Source organism: Zootoca vivipara, chromosome 3 (genome assembly GCF_963506605.1).
Source record: "Zootoca vivipara chromosome 3, rZooViv1.1, whole genome shotgun sequence".
Classification (NCBI taxonomy): Eukaryota; Metazoa; Chordata; class Lepidosauria; order Squamata; family Lacertidae; genus Zootoca; species Zootoca vivipara.
In genome coordinates, this window is record NC_083278.1 from 31,072,931 (window position 1) to 31,099,833 (window position 26,903).

The window sequence follows — 26,903 nt, forward strand, 5'->3', positions numbered from 1 at the left end:
TTGCTGTGTACAAGAACAGAGCAGTTTTCCTTAATATTGCCTTTCTTCACCTTTTACCAGAACAATGCTGTCCAATACGATAAAACAACATACATAAAAACAGGCGGCTACGTGAACCAGAACACGTTTGATCATGTGACCAATGTATGTTTTTTAAAAAATTGTTTATTAAAAAACCTCTGATCCACCTGAACTTCCAAAATATGCATATGCACATAAGTAGATTGAAGCTGACTAGTTTCATAATCATAGCAATGGCCCTCTTACCTGATGCTCAGCTATGAGTGCCTTAACATCATCAATCTCCTGAGGAATGACTTCCTTATCTTTTTCACTAAGTGTCGTCTCTGCCCACTGCAACCAGGTCAATAATGCTTCCAACAGCTCTTGATTAGTGATAAGTGCAGCCAGGGCCCCTGCCAATCTCTGCTGATGTTGCTTTGCCCATGCTGACACCTTGAAAAGAAAAGTATGCATGATATTCACATTCACACAACCCAGGGCTTTGGGTGCTCCATTACTTTCACATGAATTATCAAAGGACTGCTCAGCAACCACATTGGTGAGCTCTGTGAGTAGAAGCTGGAACTATTTGCACCCCATGAAGAGAAGTACAAAAAGAACAGTCACTGCCTTTTTACTGTGACCCAAAGGTTTCTAGCAGCACAGAAGTGTTGGAAAGCGCTGCTGTGTTTAACGACTGGGTATTTACTATATGGTAACATTTTGAGAAGTATCACATAATACTCCTTAATCCTTGACAAATGGCCATAGTGGTTGGCGCTGATGGGAGTTGGGAGTCCAACAATGTCTGTAGAACCACAGGTTCCCTATCCCTGTTTCAAAGCTTAATTTCTAATTCATTGTGATTATCTTTGAATGCAAACTGATCTGCGGAGTGTTTTACTTCTTCCTCAAGAGACATCTGCAAAGGAAGAGCCAAAACCAGCCTATTACACATGACAGCATGAGTATGTTAAACATTTTGTTCTCGGCAGCTGGATCGTTTCCTCACAATATAAGTGCCTTGCTAATTGTCAGTTGTGTTCCAGGCTATCAAAGACTGATTATTATTACCAGAGAGAACCTGCTAGAGATGGACTGACCTCTTCAAACCTTGCTCTGATGATTGTTATCCAGTGCTTAATGGTAGTGATGGAGTCTGGGTGGCAGATAGCCAGGATGGCTTCTCCCATACCTGTGGCTTTCGTTAGTTCAGCCTTTTTTTCTTCCAGTTTTCGCATGAATTCCTAAGGCAGAAACAGTGATTTCAATTAGGTGCTGGCAGTGGTTCAAAGGTAAAATCCAAGTGATTTCAGACTTTGCTGGCTTAGCCAAAAAGAGCAAATGCATACACTGAATCACTCAGAACCTGAGTTGATCCAGTGGCAGAGAAGGAAGAAGAGAAGAGAAGCATGAGGAAAGTTAACCACTTATTAAGAATATTTTAAGATCCACTGTAGACTAAGGGCTAATTGAAGAAACAATATGCATGCTGGAGCCTGCAATTCAATACTGCAATATTTGTTCGCTGCTATTGTGTGACAGCATCAGGTCTGGACTGGACCCGATCATCCTTTACCCTCCACGCATCTTCCAGTATAGTCACCCTGAGTAGCAGGACTTGCGGATACGGCAGTGGCCTCGCTGCTCCACAAAGCCCCACAAGTGGGAGGATGGTGCCCTGAACAAGGAAGAAATCAGGACCTATCTATCTGGGTTACAAACTAATGCCAACTTCCCTGCTGCACTTGTTTCCTGCTTCCTGAGGATAAGGAATAGGGGATGCAGGCGTCTGAGGCCCACTTTCACTGGGGTTCAGAGAACAAAATAATAGTCCTCTTCTTGAGAATTTTGTTTTTTGTTTGAAATGCTCATCTCAAAGATCCTGAGAATTCAGATCTTCCACAAATGCCCTTCTATTTGTAAGGTGACAAAACGCAATACAGCCTTTCCTGTGATGGCCCCCCTCCCAATTCCTCTCCTGGGGAGTTAACATGTTCCCTTTTTAATCAGGTTTTGAGCCCTCCTGGATATTTTGGCTGCTGTGTTTCTCTGCTGTTGTTTTAGACCAGGCACCCCCAAACTGCGGCCCTCCAGATGTTTTGGCCTACAACTCCCATGATCCCTAGCTAAGAGGACCAGTGGTCAGGGATGGTGGAAATTGTAGTCGAAAACATCTGGAGGGCCACAGTTTGGGGGTGCCTGTTTTGGACTATCTTCTATATTTTATTGTTTTTTACTGTGCACATTGTAAGCTACAGGCTCTAAGTAATCCTATGCTGATTTGGAAAATCAGAAAGTGAATTAAGGATATATAACATTTTTACAAGAGAGGATATATGAGACTTTTGAGTGGTGTAGGAGGTGGAGTAGGTTAGAGAGCAAGAGCATAAATTTATTTCCCTTCTTACCTAGTTTAATGCATTAACCCACTGTGCCTATTGGCCTCAAAGCCCACAAGGAGAGGTAAAATCTGAATTATCTAGGAGACCTAACCTCTATTAAACCAAGTGCAATTTTTTAAAAGGGTAATTGTTTATGAAACTAAGCTTTTCAATATAAAATAAGGGGCTGAAATGCCTTACTTGATAGACTGGCAGTCAAATAACCCCACCAGAGTAGGGCAAGAATTTAAAAATGTTACTACACAAAAAGATCCCTATTAGACATTTCCTTCACAAATCAAAGGGGAAAGCAGCAGAACTAAAGTATGTGATATATTTAGGTTTAGATGTTTGAAGATACTCCAAACTCTTGTGTTAAAATGCGTCTTCACTCACAACTTCTACAGCTTGTAAATTTTTAAAGTATGGTTTACATTTTAGCTGCCGTTATTGTACGTTGTTATCTTGTGTTTACGTATTGCTTTTGCCTAGAGAACTGTGCATGTGAGGAAAGAGAGAGAGAGAGAGAGAGAGAGAGAGAGAGAGAGAGAGAGAGAGAGAATTTGCCTTTTCGTTGGTGAGAGAAAACCCAAAGACAACCATCTGGAGCCTGTTCAGAGGGAATGACAGTAAACAAGATATTCTCTTCTTCATTACCAATATAGCGTCTGGCAGCCTTTCAATGATCTCATAGTATGGTAACAGATACATGAAGACTAGCCAGGGAGGGAAAATGGTGGAGCTGGAGGAGTAGCTACACAAATGGCCTGACTCATAGTGTAAACCATTACCAAAAGAAAAGAAAAGAGAAAAAAGGGGGGGGGGAGTGGGTTGGGAGTGGGGAATGACAATCCAACTGAAAGCAATAAAACTCTGGGAAGAACTACATGTTACAAGAGACAAAAACAGCAGCTACACATCTCAAAAATACATAGTAAAACAGACCACATGAAGTGATGATGTTGTTGCATTATGTATTTCCCCATTCCACTTCATTTACCATAATCACAATCTCCCTTAGCATGCAAATCTGCCCTAGAAAAGTGTAAACAAGTAATGATCTGCACCTTCTGCATGTCTTGCTCTTATCCACTATACATGAACCTTACCTTCCAAGTCCCGGGCTGCAGAATCTGGGACCGGCAGCCGTGTGACACCGGAAGTTGCGTCGACATAACTTCCGGTGTCGCTTTGCCCTTCTATGGGCACCAAAAATGGCCGCCGCCGGCTTCGAAAGTCGCTTGTACGCATGTCAGGAAGTGCATCGACGCAACTTCCGGTGTTGCTCCGCCCATCTATGGGCACCAAAAATGGCCACCATTTTTGGTGCCCATAGAAGGGCAAATCGGAAAGAAAAAAATGGCCGCCGGCAGGAGAAAATAATGGAGAAAAACGGGAGACGAAGTGATATGGGAGACCACCGGGAAAAGTTAAGTAAAAATGGGGGTTTCCCGGGGGAAACGGGGTACTTGGCAGCTATGAAATGAACTGCCAGTGGTACGCTAACCTGATGGGTCATAAATTGTGCAGGCCTTGTTCAACAGAGGGATATAATGGCTTCATTCTTGGCACCTGACTTCTATGATGGGCACTATAAATATTTAGCCAATTACCCACCTTCTTATGCCTTTGTCCTGAAGTCTTTCCTGCTAGCATTTTTTTGTCTGGAAGAGAAGGTTTAACCTACTGGGGAAGTGACCTACAAAGTATGTAAAGACTGGGAGTAATAGGAAGAGAATGAATTTGCTACTAGAATTCTGCTGAATCTGACTTCTTGGGATGGAGAGGATTGATTGCCTGGGACATGGTCTATGACAAGACTCCAAGGGGTATGATAGGTTCTACTGCAGTTTAATAACGGTGTTGCTGTAAATATCAAGAATTTTATTATGGTTTGGGAAGGAAACATTTAAAGAAAGTATACTGATTTTAAGGTGCTTTAGCTGATTGAGTTATCAATCATCCATCAAAAGTTTCCCATTTAAATCCAGTCATGTATAGGAGGGGGTGAACCACGAGCCCTTATTTCTAGGAACTAATTTTCATTGCCAGATACAAATAAGCCATAAATAGTTTTATTTTATTCCGACCTTTTCCTAAATCTTGTCTCAATTATCTCACTCACCCGATGCTGATCTATTAGAGTACGCAGAGACTCTTCATCATCTGGGAGATTGCCATGGAAACGAAGGGCCTGCTCAGCCTCAGCCAGCCATTCCAGAAGAACATGCACAACTGAGTGGAATTCTTCCGCCTGTATAAACGAAAGTGGAAAAGAAAGTGGAAGGGGAAAGAATGCTGTAAAAGGGATCTGGACCGAAAGAGTACAATGTTGGATTCCTCCCATGAACAATGAACCTGTGCCCAGATTGGTGGAATCGTTTATCATTCAGCAAAGGAGGTACATTAACTTTCCATTAAGGAATCTGACATACAGCACTCTGATATCATGGCTGTAAAAATGTCACATGCTTTTAAAAAAGGATTTAATAAAGCCCATAGGCCTGTTTGTGCATGCTTTTAAATATATGATTGATAGCATATGTGAAAGTGGAATTCAGAGCAACCTGCCTTCACATTGACAAATTATCAGGTGGTGTCATGCTTGTTAATTACTTTGTGGAGTGGGGGGAGCTATAACTGAGGCTGAATATAGATACCAGCTTTTCATAGAGCTGAAAGCAGTATCGCTATAGAGTTGCCACTGCCAGATACAGCCTACGCATGTTCATTGTGTGTGTGTGTGTGTGTGTGCGTGCGCGCGCGCGCGCGCCTTAGTCTTGCAAGAGTCTTCGGTCAAAATGGTTTTTCAGATTTGGGTAGTGCTTTAAGAAGCGTCAGAAAAAGGCTGAGCCTCCAGCTTCAAGTGGCGCAACATGAGCTAGTGCAGTATCTGTGTAGGGTTGCCAGACTCAATAAAGGACAGGACTTCTGTGCCTTTAATTGCCCTGCTCTCTTTTGAGTCTGGAAACCTTAAAGAGAAACCAGCAGACCCTTTGTTTAATTTCCAAGCAAAGGGTCTTGCTGGTTTCTCTTTAAGGTTTCCAGACTCAAAAGAGAGCAGGGCAATTAAAGGCACAGAAGTCCTGTCCTCTATTGAGTCTGGCAACCCTATATCTGTGTGTGCACTTACTGCAGACACCTAATGGACAATGCCCATAACCACCACACTACTCTCCCTCAGGAGTGTCTGGAGGAGTTTGGGAATTGTTTTGAAATTATTTTCCCTATGTTTTTAGTATATGAAAGCAGCAAGGCTTCTGCACATGTAACTCTCTACAAAGGAAAAACAGAATGAAGTAAAAAAAAAAAGTAATACCGGCCTATCGTTCTCCTCATAATTCAATAACTTTTTTAAAAGGTTTCCTGTAGGGCAGGCTATTTGCAATTCAAGTCTAGTCAAGAGCACCCACTCATGGACATGGCCTGGTGAAATAGCTGCAATTAGCAATCAGGACTCCTGTTTCAACTTTAATGTCTTTTACATAAGCTGCTTTGTGCTTATCTATCCATCACTTCACTGTGGACTCCTTAACTTATGCAGAGCCTGGTGGCACAGGCATGGCACAGACGAGGACCTCCTTGTCTCGTCGCTTCTTACGCGGCAATGATACCCAATGAATGCATTCCCAACCCATGCATAGGCTTCATCTGATTGAAATAAGTGTAACTGGTTCATTCTTCACCTGGTGGAGAGCTTGTTCCAGTCGTATTTGCTTGGAGACGGACAATGCACACACCGTTTCCCACCGAGTGCCCAGTTCCTGCATTTGGACCTTAACCCAAGAGGAATCATCACGGCTACCTTCTATCAGTTCACGAGCAGAGCGTTTTAGTGCCTGGACGCTGCCTGTCCTTTTTCCCAGTTCTTTCTGGAAGGCCTAAGCAAAGGAAGAAGAAGAAGAATTTGGATTTGATATCCCGCTTTATCACTACCCGAAGGAGTCTCAAAGCGGCTAACAACCTCCTTTCCCCTCCTCCCCCACAACAGACACCCTGCGAGGTGGGTGGGGCTGAGAGACTTCAGAAAAGTGTGACTAGCCCAAGGTCACCCAGCAGCTGCATGTGGAGGAGCGGAGACATGAACCCGGTTCCCCAGATTAGGAGTCTACCGCTCTTAACCACTACACCACACTGGCCCTCAAGGAAAGAAAGGGTTCCTTCTATTATCTCCCCAAATAACAGGGTAACACAGCTATCACAACTATGGAGAAAATTCCTTATTATACACTTAATTTTTAAAGAAATTAAACTTAACTGAACATTATTTTGTTTTGTAATGCAGTGAGTCCCTAAATATTTTCATTCCCCTGTCTGGCTTTGTTTTATCCAATCCTTGCTACTCTACCGTATTTGAATTTCCCCCTCACTTCTTACAAATCAGTAGTTCTACATATATTCCGAAAGTAACCATTATTAGGTCAACAATATCTTCCTTATGCAATGTGGGATCACTGCCAATTAAAAAAGAAGACAACATATTGAAAACCCCTGAAACTTTCACTAGGAATCTCTAGGCACACAAGGAACCGAAAACTAGTGCAAGCTTTGATAACGTGGGGCTCCTTCACTCTCCCTGCCTCTCTTATACTCTGATCCAGGGCTCCACATCTTCTGCAATATTTTGCTGAGACAGGTTTTTTTTTGTCTCAGCAGTTCTATATGTGCAAAAGCATGTGCCACAAATCTCTTGCTTCCTTTAAAAGACATGGGGCAGCCCTTGCAGATGGTGGAACATGTGAGCAGCAGAGTTCCTGCACCTCTTATAAATGGATTGGACTAAAAAGCTAAGGCTGCTAATGCTATTACCCACTGCTTCTGAGAAACTTCCAACATCGTTTTTAGTTCCAATAATCTGAATTAAAATCTGCATGAAGAAAAATGTAGCAGATCAACTTTAGCACTGGAAGGCGAGTTTCAGAGAAATCTTGTTCGTTGCAGTCAGCAAGCTCTTTTCCCTCTCCAGCCAGTTTTTATACCACAGGCCAAGGTTTTTAACCTATTGAACGGGCTCATCAATCTTTCTTAAAAGTTACAAATTGACCCAACAGGCATTTACTCAAAATGCTTTGAACAGCTTGATTCAAAATAATATGAAAATGACTGTAATTTTGTGGCCATTACCTTGTGATTATCTATTAAGTTCATCACTAAATCAATGTCTCCGTGCACAGGCTGATCTTCGGCCAGCTGCGGTTCCACTTTGTACAGCCAATCTATGAGAGCTTGAAGAGCATCAGTAAATTGCCCAGAAAACAGCAGAGCTTCTTCCAGTTTGTTTTGTCTGGAGTGGGAAAACAAGACAGACACAGTGGGGGGAAGGGGGGGAGTGATTGCAGATCTACAGGCACCCTATGCCCATGCACTTAGCAATATGACTCTAACACCATAAATCTAGGTCTTTTAGGGTTCATTCTACCTCCTGCAACCTCTCCACAGTGACAACATTTCTGCTTCTATTGTGCCACCTACTAGTTCCCACTTCCTAGATCCCTCACCCTCCTTCCAATCAGTCGCTATTCCAAGGGCTGAATGCTCTTCCCCCTGTCCTCTTACCACCACAACTTCCTCTCTTCCAACTGGGCTGGGGGAGTTTTCAGAGGTAACAATAAATAAAACAAAATGTTCTGGCTTTATACACCTCTCTATCAAGACCAAGTGGGGGAGCCAAATGAATATATTGTTCATATATTCAGGATGCAAGATTTGAGCTCAAACCTAGGACTAAAGGAATATACAACATAAAGAAAAGTGCATAGGAGTTGGACAATGCACTTCCCATTTCACAGGACTGTTTGTTCTGAAATGGAGCTCTAAGCCATTCCAGAGACTTTGGCTGAATATGAAATGGGTCTCCTCTGCCTCCAGCCACCCTTGGAAGAACAAACCAATACCTATTATGCAGCTGGCTTATTCTGAGATTTAGGCTGTTGTACACACTTCCATTTACTCTGCACCCAGTGCGTTTCCAATGCTGGTTTGAGAAGAAGGGTACCCATGATGCTAGAGATAATCCACACTTATCCTTTATCTAGCCTGTCATTCCTTATTAAATGCTGCATTTCTGATGCCTTCTCCCCTCCCCAATCAGCTTCATCTTAAGCGAATAATGTGTACACAGCCTTAAACACACCAAGGGAAGTGGAGCCAAGAACCTACATTCTCTGCTCAAAGTGAAACTCTCATAAGTTTACTCTGACCAGGGACATTCACTGAAGACCAGCTGGGGAAAGGAAAATGGGATGATAAAGTGACAGTGACCCAGCTACTGCTTTACAGAGCCTCATTTAAGTAAGATGCACACTTTTTTTGTCTTACCTTTCTACAGATTTCCCACATACTGTATCCCATTTGTCTCTGAGTTCGCTCAGCATATCATCCAGTTTCAGATTGTCATCAGCTAGGGAAGTTTTTTCTTTCAAAGCACGTCCACTTCTATTTGTGGTGTCATACACAGAATGTTTAGCTCCAAGAGCCTTCTGGAACTCCTGTTCAAGAAAGGGACCCAATATGAAGCACACAACACACATAACCTACACAACTTATTTTGTGCCGTTTGGAGACGAAGACCACACTCACACATCATGGTAAGCCATAAAGCATGGCTTACAATGCATGGATGAATTATGCCCACTTCACTCTTCCCATCTCATGTGCAGAGGAAATGAATCGGCTACTGTCCCTCTCTTAGTGTTACATCAGAACCAGGGATCATGGTTTGTTTCTCTCCCAACAAACCACAATTTCTAGCTAAGCTCCGCTTTTGGCTTATCAGTCATGGCTTGTTGACAGTGAAATAAAGCATGATCCCAAAGCCAAGGGTCAGGGTTTGAGTCTTCTGTGTATTAGTAGGGAGGAAATAAACAGCCCAGCTAGGCATATTCATGGTCCGTCATGATCTATGATTGATCAGATTATGAACAGGGACAAAAACAATGAATGAGATTTTCATACAAACTACATTTAGCAAGGGAATATTGTGAAATGTCACCAGGGCATTTAGATTCCAGAACCCGCTGGCATTTATTCCAGAATATACCTTGTGCCCCTGGAATCAATAAGACTATCAATCAAATGACTTTAATTGAGCAATTAAAATAAGTTATGCAAGAGAAATGGTAGCAAGGCATTGGTGTTCAGCTTCAATTGATAGTCCATCAGTTTGTACTGTCTTCTACAAAGCATTTACACCAAATCACTGGCATTCAAATCAATGTAGAAGTCCCTGTTAAATCATCCGAAACCCAAATACCTTAGGTTTACTGACTTATGAACTAGAGCAAAGAAGCTACACTGGAAAATATTATTCCATTCTTTACCATTAACAAAGGAACATGACAAACCTTAGGTTATCTTGCATCTTGCATTCAATACACTACTAAAGAAAGTACTAAATTATGGGTAGGCAAACTAAGGTCTGGTGGCCGGATCTGGCCTAATCGCCCTCTAAATCCAGGCCGCGGACGGTCTGGGAATCAACGTGTTTTTACATGAGTAGAATGTGTGCTTTTATTTAAAATGCATCTGTGGGTTATTTGTGGGGCATTCAGAAGAGGCCCAGGTTTTAAAGATTACTTTTCATCCATTCAGCTGTGGACCCTTAATAGAAAAACTCTCTTTTCTCCTATTACAACGTTCATTTGTGTTGTTGACAGCCCCATTGCATCTAATGCATTTCGAAGTGGTGGGGGGAATTGTTTCACTAAAGCAATTAAGGATTTGTCCGTCAAACTGCACTTTACTTATTTTTTTGAGATAGCTGGATTGTTCTTTGTTTTACAAAAAGGTGTTACAAATGGTGATCCACACAATCTCTGAGCGATGAAAGCTAGTCTTGAGCGCAGTTAAACTCTAGCAGATCCTATTGTCCTATAACATTGCACACAGAAAAAAATAGCATAGTTTTTTAATGTGCCTTTTGTCTTGTTCCTATGATTCTTTACTATTGTGCTTTTCCTTTCCACATGTAGTTTCAGAAGATGGAACCCTGCAGAGAAACCTCCCAGCTTCTATTTATTTTACAAGCTGGAAAACTGCCAGTGTTTGAATTTGATGGTGGCAAACATTCCAACCTAGTGACCAATAAATCTCCCTCCTCCTGCTAATTACACAGTGCTTGGTTCACTGGCTTTCCTGCCATCTGATTGGACAGCCTCTACATTCCATTACCAGTGACTCACCTTATGCTGGGCAAGCTGCATCTTAATTTTGTCTGGATCATTTGCAATTTCAAGCTCTGCATCCAGAGTCTTTTCTGAATCATCCAGCCATTCAGTGAGTTTGTTCCAGGCTTCATGGAACTGTGGAAAAGCAAGATTTTCAGTTACATACATTGATAAGCATAGATTATGCATTCAAAACATTCAACGCACATTTAGCTTTGAAAAATTATTAAAGGTTGCATTCAGTTAGGTTTCACTCAGAGTGGATGCACTGAAATTAATGGGTCTAAGTCAGTCAAGTCTACTAATTTAAATGGGGAGTGTGCAGGGTAGGAGAGGACGGGAAGTCAAGTTGCATCCACAGAACTCATGGTGCTGGCTTCTGCTGGTGCAACAACTTAATTGAATCAGGCCCACAATATTAAAAGTCAGGCAATCCAAACTGGACACATGCAAATAAATGTTGGGCCAAAGGACTATTTCTCTTTTAGAGTGATGCAAACTATTTCAAACTTCTCGGGGATCGCTCAGTCGGCAGAGTATACGACTCTTAATTTCAGGGCCATGGGTTCAAGCCCCATGCTGGGAAAATCAAAGACTACCGACCTCTATTGACACAGTGAAATATCTACTTGACCAGGAGTGGCCCTTTCTGGCCTGAGGGCCACTCTGAGGGTTGCTGAACCCTTCAAGGGCCACATACTCTCAGCACAAATGCAAATAACATGCTGCCACCCACCACAAGTAGAAACATACACGATACATACACACACATACACACAACATACCTAGAGGTCAATAAAACATGCATACTGTTTTTCTGCCAACATCAGTGCTGGACTAGGAAGAGAGGATCCTTTCCTCCTAGCCCAGGGCTGAAATGAGAACAAGAGGCTCCCAGTTACCCTGCCAATCTGCCTCCCTTTTGGCAAGGAAACATTGCAAGCAGGACCTGGAGCTCAAGAAACAGAAGGAAGTGCTTCTGTTTCTGTTTCTTGAGTTTAGCGTCCTACCTCTGGCATCACAGCAGAAGGAGAAGAGGCACCTTTGCTAATAAGTGTAGGAAGAGGTCCCAAATTTTCTGGGGGCAGGTAAGTTGCCTGACATGACCTCATGGGTCCCATGTGATCCATGGGTTTTCCACTCTTTCCTTAGACACACTATCTTGTTGGGATGATTCATATGATAAAGTGCAGTTGTGAGGGTACTGCAATCCTGCAGAGACAGTACTTCCTTATTTTTTATATGGGATGTTGTTTGTTTGTTTAAAAATACCCCAGGTGACAACTGCAGCCCACATGAAGAAATAACACACACAATCAAAAGTTTGAGTTGTCTGCCTCGTGTAGCCATCTCTCTGCCCCACCCAAATACAGTGGTACCTCAACTTATGAATGCCTTGACTTACGAAGGTTTCAACTTCCGAAGTCCGCAAACCCGGAAGTATTTTCGCCGTGTGCGCGGTCTGCGCATTGACAAAGCGCAAAATGGGCGCTTCGACTTACGAAGGATTCGACTTCCAAAGAGCGCCACGGAACAGATCGCCTTCGTAAATCGAGGTACCACTGTATGGGCTCTGGTTTTCATACACCCCCTCTACACATACAAAAAACCCTGAAATGACATGGTCCCTACATAACAGTTGTATCCCCCTCTGATATGACATGCATGAGCACAATGAGCCTCAGCCTAAGTTGAAACTACAAAAAAGGTTGAGAAGACTAGAAGCACCCATGTAGAAAGGTTGCAATTTGTTTCAGAAAATGGTGGATTAATGAAGGTGATTGTGAAAAATAAAATAAGGATGAACTTCCCATGCAAAACAGGAAAACTTCTAATAAACATGTGCATCCATACATCCATATACCACTCTGTTGCTTGCTTGGAAAGTAAAGATTCAACTTTCACTTTTGATGTCTGGCCTAAAGAAACAGCCATTCTGGCTCCCACTACTTGCCAAACCTGTTGATCTAATATTCCAGTTTCCTTTAGATGACTTAAAGTCATCACACAGTTCATTTAAACATGGGTTTAGTTACAGCAAGGTTATGCTCAAATTGTTATGGAAGACTTGCCACATTACCTGCTTGGCGCGCTTCCTTGCATCATCCAAAGCTCTTCCTCTTTCCACTAAGCGCTGAACTACTTTTTCCCATCTACTCTGGACACTGATCAGCAGATTTTTAATGAGGACAACGTCCTGTTTCTGGCTGAAGTATTTCAAATGTGTTCCAGTTTTGTCCAGCTCAATAATCTGGTCACGGTGGGCATTCACTTCATTGGCAAAGACCTTGCGAAAGAAAGAAAAAAGATAATATTTGAAAAGCTTCAGAGTCTTCTAGCACACAGATATATACCTAAGAAGTGATGGTATTATGCACTACTTTATTGGTCAGAGGCACTATAAAATGTCACTTTAAAAAACTGTAAAATGTCTTTGGATTTTAATGGTGCTGGCTTGCTTTAAACATTAATACAAGCCAGCCAGCCTGTGGGTCCAAGGAATGGGAAGAAGATAGCTACACATCTGTTGCTGTTTTCTGTACATACCTTGTGTTCATCAATTTGAAATAAGACAGTATCCAAGATAAGACTTGGCCGAGAAGCTACTGTCAAGGTTTGCTCAGCTTGAGTAAGCCAGTTGATGAAGTCCTGCAGTGAGTTGTGGAACTCCATTGCCAAATTGAGAGCTTCTTCCAGTTTGATCTGTAAGAACACACCATAAATTAGCAGCAGTGAACAGTTTATACTAGAAACCATATAAACTTTATAGAGATATAAACCAAATCATGTCTGAATGTAATTTGGAAGAAGGCCACTGTTGTCCTGTTGCCTATTCCCCACCCCCCACCCCAGTTTAATACTGGTATGCTCCGAATATTTAAACGGCACACAAGCAAAGAAAGATATTTCTAAAAATATTTCAGCAGAAACTGACAAAACAGAGAACCTACAAGGACTGAGCAGGCAGAAGAGCATCCAATGTCACATACAGATTCCTGCCATTCAATGCTAAATGATGAGCCTTACAAATATTCAGACAGTAATCCAGGAACATTATTTCTGCTTGCATGAAAAGGGGATGATATGCGGTTGCATTGCATGAAGGATTAGGAAGATTTGGGAATTTGCACTAGGGAGACTATCCCTTTTTGCCGAGCGCAGGTCTAGTTCAGACAACTTTTGGGCTGGCAAGTCTTTACGCAGAACAGAAGGTACCCACCCACCCCTTCCACAGTACAGATTACTGCTGTTTCAGATGTTATGAGAGTGAGTCTTAAGCTCCTGTCCTCCCCGCTATGGCACAGTCAGAAGGAGAAATTCAGGAGGTTTCATTTTTATTTCTTAATTAACTATAGCATCCAAACTCATGTGTTTAATCTTAACTATGGCTTGCCGAAATGGGGGAAAAAATAAAGCCATAGTTTAAGAAGCTGTCTTGTTGCAACAACCATGCTTAAGCAGTTTATGATTCAGATGCGGCACTAAACAGTGGTTTATCCAAAATGGAAGTGGAAGCTTTCGATCTTCCCCTTGGGGCTGCACTGGAAGAGAGGGGAGTGAACAAGGACTCAGCTAGATTTGTATTTGTGATATAACAGTGTCCTACCAGATGGTGCTGTGGAGTCCTGTTTTTCTATACCTGTTTTCCCTGTTTAAATTTACAACGCATTTAACTGAAACACTTCTTTGATGTGTCTAGAGCAGGCATAGGCAACCTTGGCTCTCCAGATGTTTTGGAACTACAACTCCCATGATCCCTAGCTAACAGGGCCAGTGGTCAAGGATCATGGGAGTTGTAGTTCCAAAACATCTGGGGAGCCAAGGTTGCCTATGCCTGGTCTAGAGGCTAGTCTGAGGCTAGCTGTGACTTATCCCCCAATGTTAAACAATGGTTTAGTCAGTGTAATGTGAACTGGACCCCTTTCTCACACAGCTGAAGAATATAATGTGTTGAGTGTCAACATGGTTTGTCTACAATATAATACGTAACTGTACTGACTACCCAAAGGTTTTGCTGGCCCAGGCCATCTAATACAATTGAAACAATCCTTTAAATTTACATTACATGAGAATGCAAATGCTCCTTTTTCCAAGAATGGCTTCATTTATTTGTTTAATCATTTCTGTTCCTTATGAACACATTTGCATTTCAGCTGTTTCAAGATGTAATTTATAGTCTGGCTCAGAGTAAACTGTTTATCTATGTTTGGAGTATTTTTTATTATTATTTTTTACAAAAGAATGTCCACCCCCATGGAAACCTATAGCTAGCTATGAGTAAGATGCTTCTCCGGGAATATGAGGTCGCCTCCCAGAGGGCACGAGAGAGGCCTCATCACTTAAAACTTTTAAGAACTGCTATGTTCAAATGCCAGCAATAAAATTAAAGCATCAGTTCCAAGCTGACAGGATGATGGACTGGGTGGCTAGAAAGGATTTATTCATTCCTTAGGTCTGCGACCTATAGACTACAATAGGAGGTGTTTTCATTTACACACATTGGTCTGCTGCCATGTAATTTATTGATCTGCTTTTCCAGATGAATCATGGTGTGTGACATCATTTACAGGTTTAATTGCATGGATCCCTAGCGCCTGCTAAAAGGAAAATACTGTATTTGCAATATTCTAATATTAAGACACCCGAACACATTTCGGAGAATTTCCCCATTTTCGATATGCAACATACTTTTCTTTCACTCAGCTTTGTTTCCACCGATTCCCATTTCTCTTTAAGATTATTTATGTCCTGCTCAACATTTGTTTCAATAGTCTCTAGGCATCTTGCAAGCATCTGTAGGCCCTTTTGCATCAGGCACTTGTATGTTTCTTCTTTAGCTTCAAAGGCAGCACAGAGTTCCTAAACAAAGAGGGAAAGTATCGCAAATCATTAATGCATAAACATTTATTCGAAAATGTTATCCCCTTAAAAGTTTCACATATTACTTTAAACATGCTAGCTATATTTTGGGGGGTTAATGTGAGTTGAACAAAGGAGGTGCCACTGTGCACATTCAGTATTTCCAGACCTGGGCAGTCTGCAGCCCACAACTATTTTCCAGGGGCATGGATATGCCACTTCTCCCTTCCCTCTCCAGGTTCAAAAGAGAGGCTAAAACAAGGGCTGTTCAGAACAGAAGAAATAGCCCAGTAAAATCTGATTTATTACTTGTGTGTGTGACAGTCATAAGTGTTGCCCTGTGCTTAAATTTCTGCGTGAAATGAACCATCTTACCAGGCCATGGTGATCAAAGCTGATCTAAAACACAGGCATAACCACAGAAGATTGTGAAGCTGCTTACAGAAAAACCCACCAGCTACGCTTTGCATCTCCGTTAAATATGTACTTATCGTCTAAGTTAGCTTTTCTAAGAAATACACACCAAGGCTGGGGTGCAAAGAAAGGCAGTTTGTGTGCCTTGTTTGCCTGAGGCTGGCTCTTCTATTTAAAAGCTGTTTCATTAAAAAAAGGAAGTAGAAAAGCTCTCTCCCACACGCGAGTGCTATTTCTTTACATTGCACACCTGAATGATAACCTAAATCTGAACCTAGTTGGAGTTAAGAACTTAATCTTATATTCCAAGTACAAGAGGGCAGGCAACTGTTAATGAGGTTTTGGCTCTGAACTACTTCATTCAGACACTGAAAAGAAGAATACCATTGTGCTGTCTGCTAACTTAGAGTACAGTCTTTGCCTCTGTGTACTGGTCACGCGAGTTGTATTGATGAGGCAGGAAATAATAAATGAAGAAGTTTCTGTAATCATTGGCTGGATTTTTCAAAAAGGTTCCAAAGAAAGCTAAGGGACAATAGAATAAGCTCTCAAATTTGAGACTGCAAGTAAATTAAAAAACAATCTGGTTTAAAGAAGAGGATATACAGAAAAGGGAAAAGGAAAAACTTAGCTGAGCAGTTCTCAGCATTATTCTACAGGGAAGAAAAAGACTTTAAGGGTATTCTTGATGACTATAGTACTCAGCTAAGTCTTTTTCTTCCCTGCAAAATAATGCTGAGAACTGTTCAGACATACACATGTACTGCTCCATCAGTTTTGCTACATAGTAAATTACCCAAAAAATAAGAGAGTGTTCCCATTAAACCTTACAGGCATTTCACTGTGCAAATGTTTCACTACGAATGGCCACAAAAGTTTAGCTTCCAAATTGGGACCATCTGCAATATTGAGATCCTTACCATATGGATATTAAGCTGTTCTCTTGCAGTCTCTGGTAAACCACCAACTGGTTTCGATGCCAAAAGCTGACGCTCCGTTTCTGTCAGCCATTGTTGCAGATCTTCAACTTCACCATGGAAACCTTGGGCCTAAGCGATACATCACCACAGCATTTCAGAACATATTTCAATAACCTAACATGCTACATCAGCTAAGGGGTTGTAAATGTTGAGCCTATGAAATCAGACTTAAGGGGGGGGGACTCTAAAAAGAATTGCTACTAAACCAGAGATATCCTCTGGAGTAAAAACTGCAAATTGTTGTCTGTATAGTGAAACAGGGTAAAATGTGAAAGAAAGAAAGAAAGAAAGAAAGAAAGAAAGAAAGAAAGAAAGAAAGAAAGAAAGAAAGAAAGAAAGAAAGAAACCCACAAACTTTTAATGGAGATATACTGATGTGGGTGTTTGCTAATTATATTTTATATATCAAATAATTCCAATTGGAAATGCATTTTTAAAAATCATCCATACAGTAAATACGACTGCACATTTTAATTATAGTACAGTTAGGCACAGACAGAGAAATACTGCTGTACAAATGGGTACTTAAGCATATAAACTCAGGCTCAGTGATAGTTACGATCTATAGCTTGATACTTCGAATTATTGCTAGTTCTCTAAGGGCACAATCCAGCCAAAGTTATCCATTTCTGAGTCCTACGATTTCAATGACAGAAAGCTAACTAACTGGGTTCCCAAGTCTCCTGTGGAAATCAGCAGGACTGTAAAAGAACCTAACCTTGGCTGAAATGTGCTCAAATATATTAATATAATGCAAGTTTATTTCGCTTTTGTTCAGTTTCTCATACACACCTGTATCAAAGCACTGTCCAGCTGCAGCTTCCTCTTTTCCGTTTTTTCCAAGACATTTTGCCATCGCTGATTCAGAAGTTCCAGCTTGCTTTGCAGATTGCTCGCTTCTTCAACTGCACTTGACTGAATAAGGTCATTTCCTGCTTTCTTAACTGTTTCCACAGTGGACTGGTGAGCCAAGACATCGTTTTGCAGCACCTGCAGTTACAAACATGTCATGCCTCGCTGTATTTTAAAAACGCTAATTTCACTCAGTTGCACTAAAGTAGCAACGTAATAATTTCAGCAAAAAAACTTTGCAGGCAGTATTTAAGAATAGCACATACAGGATTCAAAGCCTGCCTAAGGGAATGGGACTATCATTAATAGTTTACAATTATCCCTGACCTAACAGCATTATCTTTACTACCAAAAATCATTACATATTTTAGTGTGCTTGATTTGTAAAAGAAACTATGACCAAATTTAGTCTTTTTCTTTTTTACTTTCCTAACTGTTTATACTCTCCTAACAGGAAATTATTCCTTACAACATTACTGTAATGGTTGATACAAAGGGAATGCAGACATGATAGCATCCCATTAACTTAACCAGAAAGCGTGGGCATTCACAAGATTTTTTTTGGGGGGGGGAGGCTGCTGGATCAGGCCAATGGTCCAGCATCCTGTTCTCACAGTGGCCAACCAAATGCTTCTGGGAAATGCACAAGGAAGACCTGAGCACGGGAACACTCCCAATCTCCTGTGGTTTCCAGCAACTGGTATTCAGAAGCATTGCTGACTCCAATTTTGCAGGCAGGGAATATTGTTCATGGTTAGTAGCAATTGATAGCCCTCTTCTCCATTCATTTTTTCTAATTCTATTTTAAAGCTATCTTGGCTGGCAGCCAACAATGAAGGTGGGGGGGGTGGCAGCCTAATTTCTCCCCATGTAGTAGAATAGTGTCTGCATATTTTGTCTCCTATTATGCTCTACAAATTACAGAAACCTGCTATTTTTAAACATGAAAGCTCTGAGTTTGAGGATTATGGTTCAGTCAAGAGAGAGGTGCAACTGCCTGTCCCCATGGATAGCCATCCTTAGAGGTCCTAAATAGGAGGAGCTAAGTGGCTAAAGCATGGGCAGTGCGTCAAGGTTCAAAGTATATGGGTTCAGGGGTGTTATGTAGCATTCTGCTAATTTCTTCATAAAGTTATGCCAAGCTACCCAAATCTTCCTATATGCTAAACCCTGTGAGAATGGACATTGCATCTCAGGGATGGCTGCCAAATCAAGAGAAACGTTTTTAAAGAGTTTGAAGAAAATGGTATTTAAGCCGATGGGTAAATAAAGAGAATTTGCCATATGAAAATAGCAGAAATGGATGTTTGTTGCAGGAATCATTAAGTGGATTGGTCCTATGTGTAAAATTCAGATTTGGGAGAAGAGAAACAAAATTATATCACTATGATGGTCTTCACAGTGCAGGAAAGGGAAACTTACTGTGTATGATGTGATTTAATGAAGTGAGAACTATGTTTGAATACACTCTCACTTCAGTGTTACAATTCGAACATGGATTTTTTTAATTATTCATTGTTTTAAATAAATGTTCATCAATTTGAAAAAGTCAAACTTTTATTACAGAAACAGGTGCCACTTTTTCTCCCCTCCACCCTTTTAGGACAATGGCAACTGCTTGCCAAGTTCCTGAATTTTTTGATGATCAAAGAGGAAGTTCTCTCTAGCATGGAAGACTGAAATGAGCAGGAAGTACCTAAGAGTGTGTGTTTGCTGAACCCTTTCTGTACTTGCGATTCATTTATTAAGCCAAGACAGGTATGTGATGCTTTGCCAAGAAATACATTGATTTAAACTAATGAGATGTTCTGAAACATCCATGACTGGGAAACGTAAAGAAGGGAGGAAACAGCAGTATCTATAAGCTAGCAATTACGTTTTGTAATACAAATTTATCTTTGGGCTTGCATCCTTTGAAATCATGATTTGATGATGTACGAAACTGCTCTTTGCAAATGTTGCCATAAAAAGGACCCAGATATATCTACAACAATAAATCTCAGAATTATCAGTTACATACATGATGTTTAGCCAGCTCAATTTCAATAGCCTTGGGGTCACCACCCACAGGTTTCTGTTCATTCAGCAGGTCCTCTGTATGGGTGAGCCATGCGAGCAACTCATCCAGGGCATGTTGGAACTGCCCCAAAGCCAACAAAGCGCCTTCCAGCTTATGCTGTAAAAAAGAAAGGAAGGAATGGATGGAATTATTACTTTATGTTAAGGCCACAAGCGACTTAAAATGTCCTTAGTTGCATCAAACTTCAAATGAAGGATTGCAATAATGCAAGAGTGGTCAGCGAGGAGGTGCGTCACCATGCACCTGGCCTCCTGGAAGTGGAGTTGCTGCCAACTATAGAGAGGTGAGGCAGTCAGCAGTTTGACACTGTGCAGGTTGAACAGCAGAGCCTATCTAGCACTCCCACCAACATGTCCACCCAACCTCCCCACCACCTTGTCCTGCACCCTCTTAGTGAGCAGCAGCGACTCCACTGCCAGGATGCCAGAGGCAAAGCGCCGCCCCCACCCCCTTCTCACCAACTGCTCCTGGAATAAGAGATGCCATCTAAATTTTAATGTAATGTGCTTGAATGCAGCAACATTATCTGAAAACAATTCTAGACAGGGGGTGCAAAGTTAAAAGTTCTTTTGCAATTATTTATTTTTAGAAATCCATCCCAGGGTGAGCTGTAATATAAAAGGCATCATTTTGTCACCCAAGGAACTTGGATAGTTTGTCAAAGAGACAGAGTTGCTCAACACCAACCAGTGAGCTTCATGTTTGGATCAGAATTTGAAAATGGAGTTCTACCATCAAAACCCAACAATCTCTCCCCATGTATCTCATATGTCTGATTTAATATTGTGGTGTAGCAACTTACAATAAACCACTGACCCTAAACACACTGGAATATGTCCTCCTGCCATCTGCTTGGGGCAGGGACTAACATTTATTAATTTTTTGATAATGCACACTGATGAACCCATAGGAATAAATAAAAATAACTATGGTGTACAGCTTCTAGCTTCATAGCTACAACAACAACAGCCTGATTTGCAGGAAACATCTGCTGCCCGGAAGCTTATTGGAAACTGCTCCATGTGGCAGCTGTCTCCTTGTGTCAAAGTGGTCTTCTGTAGTGGCTCAATTTGTGGATCGGAACATTTTGACCATGCTAACCTAAAATATAGCCTAATTTAAAGTTTGCATTGCATTTGCATTGCAGTGCAGAAAATCTCCTAAGCTCAGGATTTCCAAACCCTCCCCCGCCCCCATGACCACTAAAAAATGTTGATGGCCTTGGTGGGCCATTTCCTGATTTTTTCTGTCTGTTATAGCAACTGTAATGTAACGTGCTAGATGCTGTATGATTTTCATTAATAGCTCTGGTGAAACCAGGGATGTTCTTGGGGAATCAGATTTATCAGGTTACACCAGCCCCTTATCTCGTGGAAATCCACTACGTGGAATACCTAGATTTCTCACAGCTGCCAGATTAAATGTCCTCGAATCGGCGGTCTTGTTGGAAAGGTACAGGAGAGTCCCATATGACCAGAGAACTTGTCATTGTCCCCAGGGAGTGGATGAGTCAACTGAACATATTCTTTTGACCTACCCTTTTTATGCAAACCTTAGACAAAAACTTATAGACCCACTACTCCTATGCCAATTTAGTCCTGTAGCCAGAGAAAGGAAGCTTTTGTTTTTACTGAAGAATGTTACTGGAACAACAGCCTCCTTGGTGGCCAAATTTCCTTTTTGGCCCTTAAGCGTCATAAGGTTAAAATTGACAGGGCTGACATGGGTCTAAATGTATAGCCTAATTTATTGTCGGTTTCAGTTTTAAGTTTTTTAGATGTTTAGATGTTAAATGTCTAGATGTTTTAAATTTTGTATGGATAAATGTTATTTCTGACTGACGCTCGGATAAAATTTAATTGAATTGAATTTTAAATAATATTTTTATTGCTTTTTTATTTGATAGAACTGTAAAGGTGAAAGGGTCCCTGAGGGTCATCTAGTCCAACCTCCTGTGAATCAGGAATCTCAGCTAAAGCATCCATGACAGAGGGCCATCCAACTTCTGCTTAAAAACATCCAAGCAAGAAGAGTCCACCACCTTCTGAGGGAGTCCGTTCCACTGTTGAACAGCTCTTACTGACTGAAAGTTATTTCCAATGTATTGCATTTTGCTGTATTACAATTTGCATTCCAATCAATTCAAATTGTACTACACTAAAAACAACAACAATGCAATATTTTAACTGAAAATAATAATTAAAAGAACTGTTAAAAAGTAATTTGAGTATTTGATGCTGACCCGCTATGGATTACCTGAATGAAAGGCCACAGTTTTGAGAACCCCTTCCCTAGCTCATGTAATAAACTTTGACACACAAGTGAGTTTCCACATGGAAACAGTTGCTATTGAAATTTCAGAGCACGAGTGTCAGAGATGCATTTCATGGCAACATAAGGCAGAATATTACCCTTTCAGTTTCCATTTACCTGGCGGCTAACAATTTTATCCTCCAGACTTTCCCACAACAGCTTAAGTTCAGACAAGGGGTCTTGTACGGTGTGCTTATCACTCTCCTCGGTCACCTTCTTCAACAACAGCTCTGCTTGGTGGTTCAGCCGTTCCATTTCAATCTGCTGCTGATAGGCTTCTTTCTTAAATTGCTGTGGAAACCAAGGAAGACAATAGTCAACAATGAATATCACCTAGAGAATAGTGCTTCTCCAAAAATAAGACACCGTCTTATATTTATTTTTCCTCCAAAAAAAACACCATGGTGGCTTATTTTCAGGGGATGTCTTATTTTTTTTTATTAAGTATGGTACAGTTTAACCTACAAGGTTAAACCGCCTATCACTATGGCTTATTTTCGGGGTATGGCTTATTTTCAGGGTATGGCTTATTTTCGGGGTATGGCTTATTTTTGGAGAAACACGGTAGGATGCTCTGTCCTTATTTCAAAATTGCCAAATAGGTCACATTGGATATATCTGCCCCTGGATTACCAATAACCAAGGCATGTGTTTTCTCCAAATTACTGTAACACAGAAGGCACACTCCACTCTTGCGCTGGAAAAGAAAACACATCCAGCATGCAAAAGCAGGAACATTTAAAACAAATTTAAAAATCAGTTTGTGCGTGTGCGCACGTGCATGCAGTAGCAGCTGTTGCACCTGAGTGTTTGTTTCCTGGCTTCCCAATGCCATCCATCGCTGCTGCTTACTAAGAGGGACAGTAGCAGAGCCAAGGCAACGGGTGTGGGTACAGCAGTGGGAGAATCAGACTGGGTCCACCACTCCTCCTGCACCATGTTGTGCACTTGTTGCATTCACCCTACCCCTCTTGGTAAGCAGCATGGCATTGGAAAGAGAGGTGAGAAACATAGCTTGTTGGCTGCAACTATGCACACACACACAGAGAGAGAGATTAATGTCTGCATTCATTGAGGGTTAGAATATAGTTTTACCTGTACAACAATATTTTGTGGCTCTCTCTTGTTCGTTGTTATATTTACCTGACCCAGTCTACACTGACATGGCTGTTGTTTTCCACAATTTTTGGTGGTGTTATTTCATGTTTTATTGGATTTATACTTTAAATTCTTTTAATTGTTTGACGCTCATGTGGTTATGGAGTAACTAATCAATGTAATAAACAAATTAGCTGAATCCAGAAGAGTCTACCCCTTGTATTTTTACATGAGTCACTGTTCTGGGCATGCATTTTTTAACATCATTACATTTCTGAATTAGATATAATTATAAATAAATGCAGAGATGTGGAAGAACGACACTTCAGCAACCAATCACCAATGTGAGAATGTGTTTTGAACGTCAGTGGTTGATGTTAATGAATGCTTTCTCTTTTGTCAAAAGGCACTTCTTCGGAGCTTAAAAAAAATGCTTATTGAGAAGGCTGTTAAGTACAGGGACCCACAGACCAAGAACAACTATGCAAAACCAGATGAGCCAGGCACAGAAGAGGAAGGGAATCCTTTACACACCCGAAACTTGTTGAAGATCCAAGGAAGGAGGATTCATCAATAACTTCTTTCTGCCCTCAGCACACTTTGCAAGTCATTGGGCAGCCAGCCAACACTCCCTGAAGCCTCCCTGCTGTGACCCATTCACAAAATCCTATTCCCTATCTAGCCTAACAACTTTTACCAAAGATACACACTGATTCAATAAGAGAGAAGTAGAAGGGCTTCCCCCCTCACCCCTGTTACTGTATGCCCCTGGGTCAAGGTGATGCATCACTATCACCACTCTGCCCTGTTTTGATGATCTCTTAATCCACACTTTCATTTTTAGAAGTAATTTCTTAACCTGAATTTTCGATCTTCAACTCCTGCTGAGAGACAGGGCTTAAATATTGGCTGTTAAATTTCCTGTTTAATTTCCCAACATATTCAAGCCCTGCTTTGCACATACAACAACAGAGCTGGAGTGGATTCATCCAGTCTAATCCTGTGCGCTAAAACAGGATATCCTATACCATCTCTGCTTCCTGTGCAAAGCACACAACAGCATCCAGGTATTATGAAAAGAATGAGTCATATTTCCATTCCAAATATTGCTTTTAGAGTTGGCTGGGGATTTTGCTTTATAGTCCAGTGGGCTGCGGTGGAAATGAAGAGATCTATGAATGTTTAGGACTAATCCATGGTATGAAGAATGACAGGCTTTGCAGGAACTTGTGCACATTCTAAAAGGGAAGCTGGGTGTCATAAAAGTAATTGATGCAGTGATGAAAAAATAACCACTTGGGGGCGGGGGAAATCCACAATTAACCTGGAGAGGAAACTGATGTTGTAAGATTTTCAGACTCAGAAAGACTGTAGATTTTTAAACAACATGCCCATACGATATTTTTTTTTACTTTTTGTTACAGACTGAATGCAAAGTGATTCAGAACACTAACACAGAAAGATGTACATTTGTAAGAAATTACTGTTTCATACCTTCATTTCTTCTGTTTGTTGTTTTACTGTTTCTAGGTCTGTTCCAACTGGTGACATCACAGCTAATTTACTGCCTGCGATATCCACCCAGTCAAATAGGGCCTGTAAACATATTGAATAAGAATAAGAAAATCAGGTAAAATAGTAGTCCAAGTAATGCAATAGCATAGCCTTATAGTAGGTGCAACATAATAATAATTGAGCTGTGAATGCCACTAAGTATATTCGCTACTGAATAACATTTTAAGTCTTAAAGGCAACCACTGTTTCATGCTCGTCTAATATGTTCATAACTGTGAACATGCGCATCACCACAACCTGGAAATGGCCTGAAAAGGGGGGGCAGAGGCAGAATGGGGCAGAGTGGGCTTATGCGCACTCCACTGATGTGCACGGGGGTCAGAAACATAACCCCCACACAAAACAGTTGTTGGCTGTACGAAGAATTTATAATTTTCTGCTGGGTTTTTCTACTGTGACAACTTTTTGTACACTTCTCCATTTCTGAATATAAGAGTTGTCAAGCATTTTTATCCCCAGAAAACCTACAATTGGGGCATCAATGGAGAATCTTGTGGCTTCTTAAGAGTTAACCAAATTATTGTCATGTATTTGTTGCAATCCTCTAATACCTACCTGCGAATAAGTTTCATTGGGTCATGCCTAGTATTGAACTGTCTTTAAAGCGCCACAAATCTCTTTGTTGTTTTTGAGGTAACAGATAGTGTGATCTGGCTATCCTTCTGGAATGTATGAGTCAAATCATTTATTAAAATTCTCAAGTTATCTGAAGGTCTTCAGAGGAAGCTCAGAGGATGATATTCAAACACTTTTCCAGTGCCATATCTATGACTCAAGATGGGTAAAAACGCAGCAGAGGGAGCCAGATTTTATAACATTCAAGGACATTTCATAACATTGGATAGCAAAGGCCACTTCACTCCCCATTAATGAGGTGTGAATTACTACTGGGGATCATGCATCAGCTTTGCTTGAGCAGTTATGTTCACACTTCACCTCCAACTTGGCAGCAGGTATTCCATTTAAGAGCATGCATACATGTGCATGCCTATATATCAAAGAGCACCTCTCCTACCCCAATAAAATCTAAGAACTAGCCTGCTTAGTTCCATTTGGTGGGAAAGAACCACATCTTTTTGGAGTGTGCACTGCTTCTGCAAGTGTCTTCTGGACATAATGTCATACTGGAGACAATGCAGGATAAAGACTAAGAAACTGATGGCTTTTAGGTTAGGAATTAAAGCCAAGTAATGAAAGTTGAAATACTGTATAGAAATAAGCACGTTGCTGAGACCCTCTGGTCAAATACAGTCTTTTTTTAAAAAAAAATTTTAAAGAGTCTAAAAAAGTAATTAGGCATGATGTTATGATGTTGTCCTGCCTCTTAACAATTTACCACAGTCCAACGTGCAATGCAGTTTCTAATGCAAAGATGGGGCATCTTTCTGGGCAAACTTTCTGGGAGCCACATGTCAATAGTGAGCAAGCCCAGAGGCAAAGTGGGTAACGCAACTAATGTCCAGTTTACCTTCAAATAGCAGGGCTTGATTCTACACTCACTCATCCAGTTTACTAAGAGGCACTATCAGAGTTCAAAAACACAATCCAGCCAGGCAAAGACACTCATAGTGGGTATAAAGTACTGTGACCTGGCGGAATGGGGTGCGGTTGAAGGTGGGTGGCCTGGGGTGAGTGCAAAGGGCCAGGCAGAGAGGGCTGGAGGGCTGCTCTGGTCTCCCCCGCCCAGGCATGAGGATCCCCACCCTTGTTCCAACAGGTAGTTAGTTATTCTATCTTTACAAACAATGTATGTGAACCAAAACAGTGAAACAGGAACCTCATTTACAATTACAAATGATCCAAAGATCTGCTGAGCAGATAAGATTTAGCAAGGCCAGTGATGAATTATTTTGGATAATAATTTTGGAATATGTGGGATGTTGCTCACTATATAGAATCAAATCACCATCAGGTAAGTTAAATTTTATGGGTGGCAACATGAGAATGGGCCTTCTCTACAGTGGCACCCTGTGTGAGGAATGCTCTCCCCAGGGAGGTTTGCCTGTCACCTTCATTATACACATTTAGGTGCCAGGCAAAAACATTCCATTTTAACCAGGCCTTTGGTTGATTTGATTAACATCCTACGCCCTTTAAAAATGTGGTTCTTCTTGGGAGGGGGGGGTTATTGGGTTGTTTTTATTTTGATTATATATTTTGTGGTTTTATATTTTGATTT

General features: G+C 41.2%; 1 protein-coding gene across 38 annotated transcripts in view; it reads right to left on the reverse strand.

Annotated features, from left to right (window-relative positions):
• Window positions 1-26,903, reverse strand: part of DST (dystonin) — a 299,923-nt gene that overhangs the window by 18,570 nt on the left and 254,450 nt on the right. For all 38 annotated transcript variants that reach the window (XM_060272496.1, XM_060272494.1, XM_060272495.1 and 35 more), the window contains 15 exons: window positions 24,644-24,745; window positions 22,169-22,342; window positions 19,679-19,834; window positions 17,599-17,796; window positions 16,747-16,875; window positions 15,242-15,412; window positions 13,100-13,255; window positions 12,633-12,839; window positions 10,568-10,687; window positions 8,706-8,875; window positions 7,512-7,671; window positions 6,074-6,268; window positions 4,513-4,641; window positions 1,107-1,250; window positions 268-456 (listed from right to left, as the gene is read on the reverse strand). In XM_060272496.1, coding sequence (XP_060128479.1) covers window positions 268-456; window positions 1,107-1,250; window positions 4,513-4,641; window positions 6,074-6,268; window positions 7,512-7,671; window positions 8,706-8,875; window positions 10,568-10,687; window positions 12,633-12,839; window positions 13,100-13,255; window positions 15,242-15,412; window positions 16,747-16,875; window positions 17,599-17,796; window positions 19,679-19,834; window positions 22,169-22,342; window positions 24,644-24,745 — 2,400 coding nt within the window. The remainder of the gene's footprint in view (window positions 1-267; window positions 457-1,106; window positions 1,251-4,512; window positions 4,642-6,073; window positions 6,269-7,511; window positions 7,672-8,705; window positions 8,876-10,567; window positions 10,688-12,632; window positions 12,840-13,099; window positions 13,256-15,241; window positions 15,413-16,746; window positions 16,876-17,598; window positions 17,797-19,678; window positions 19,835-22,168; window positions 22,343-24,643; window positions 24,746-26,903) is intronic.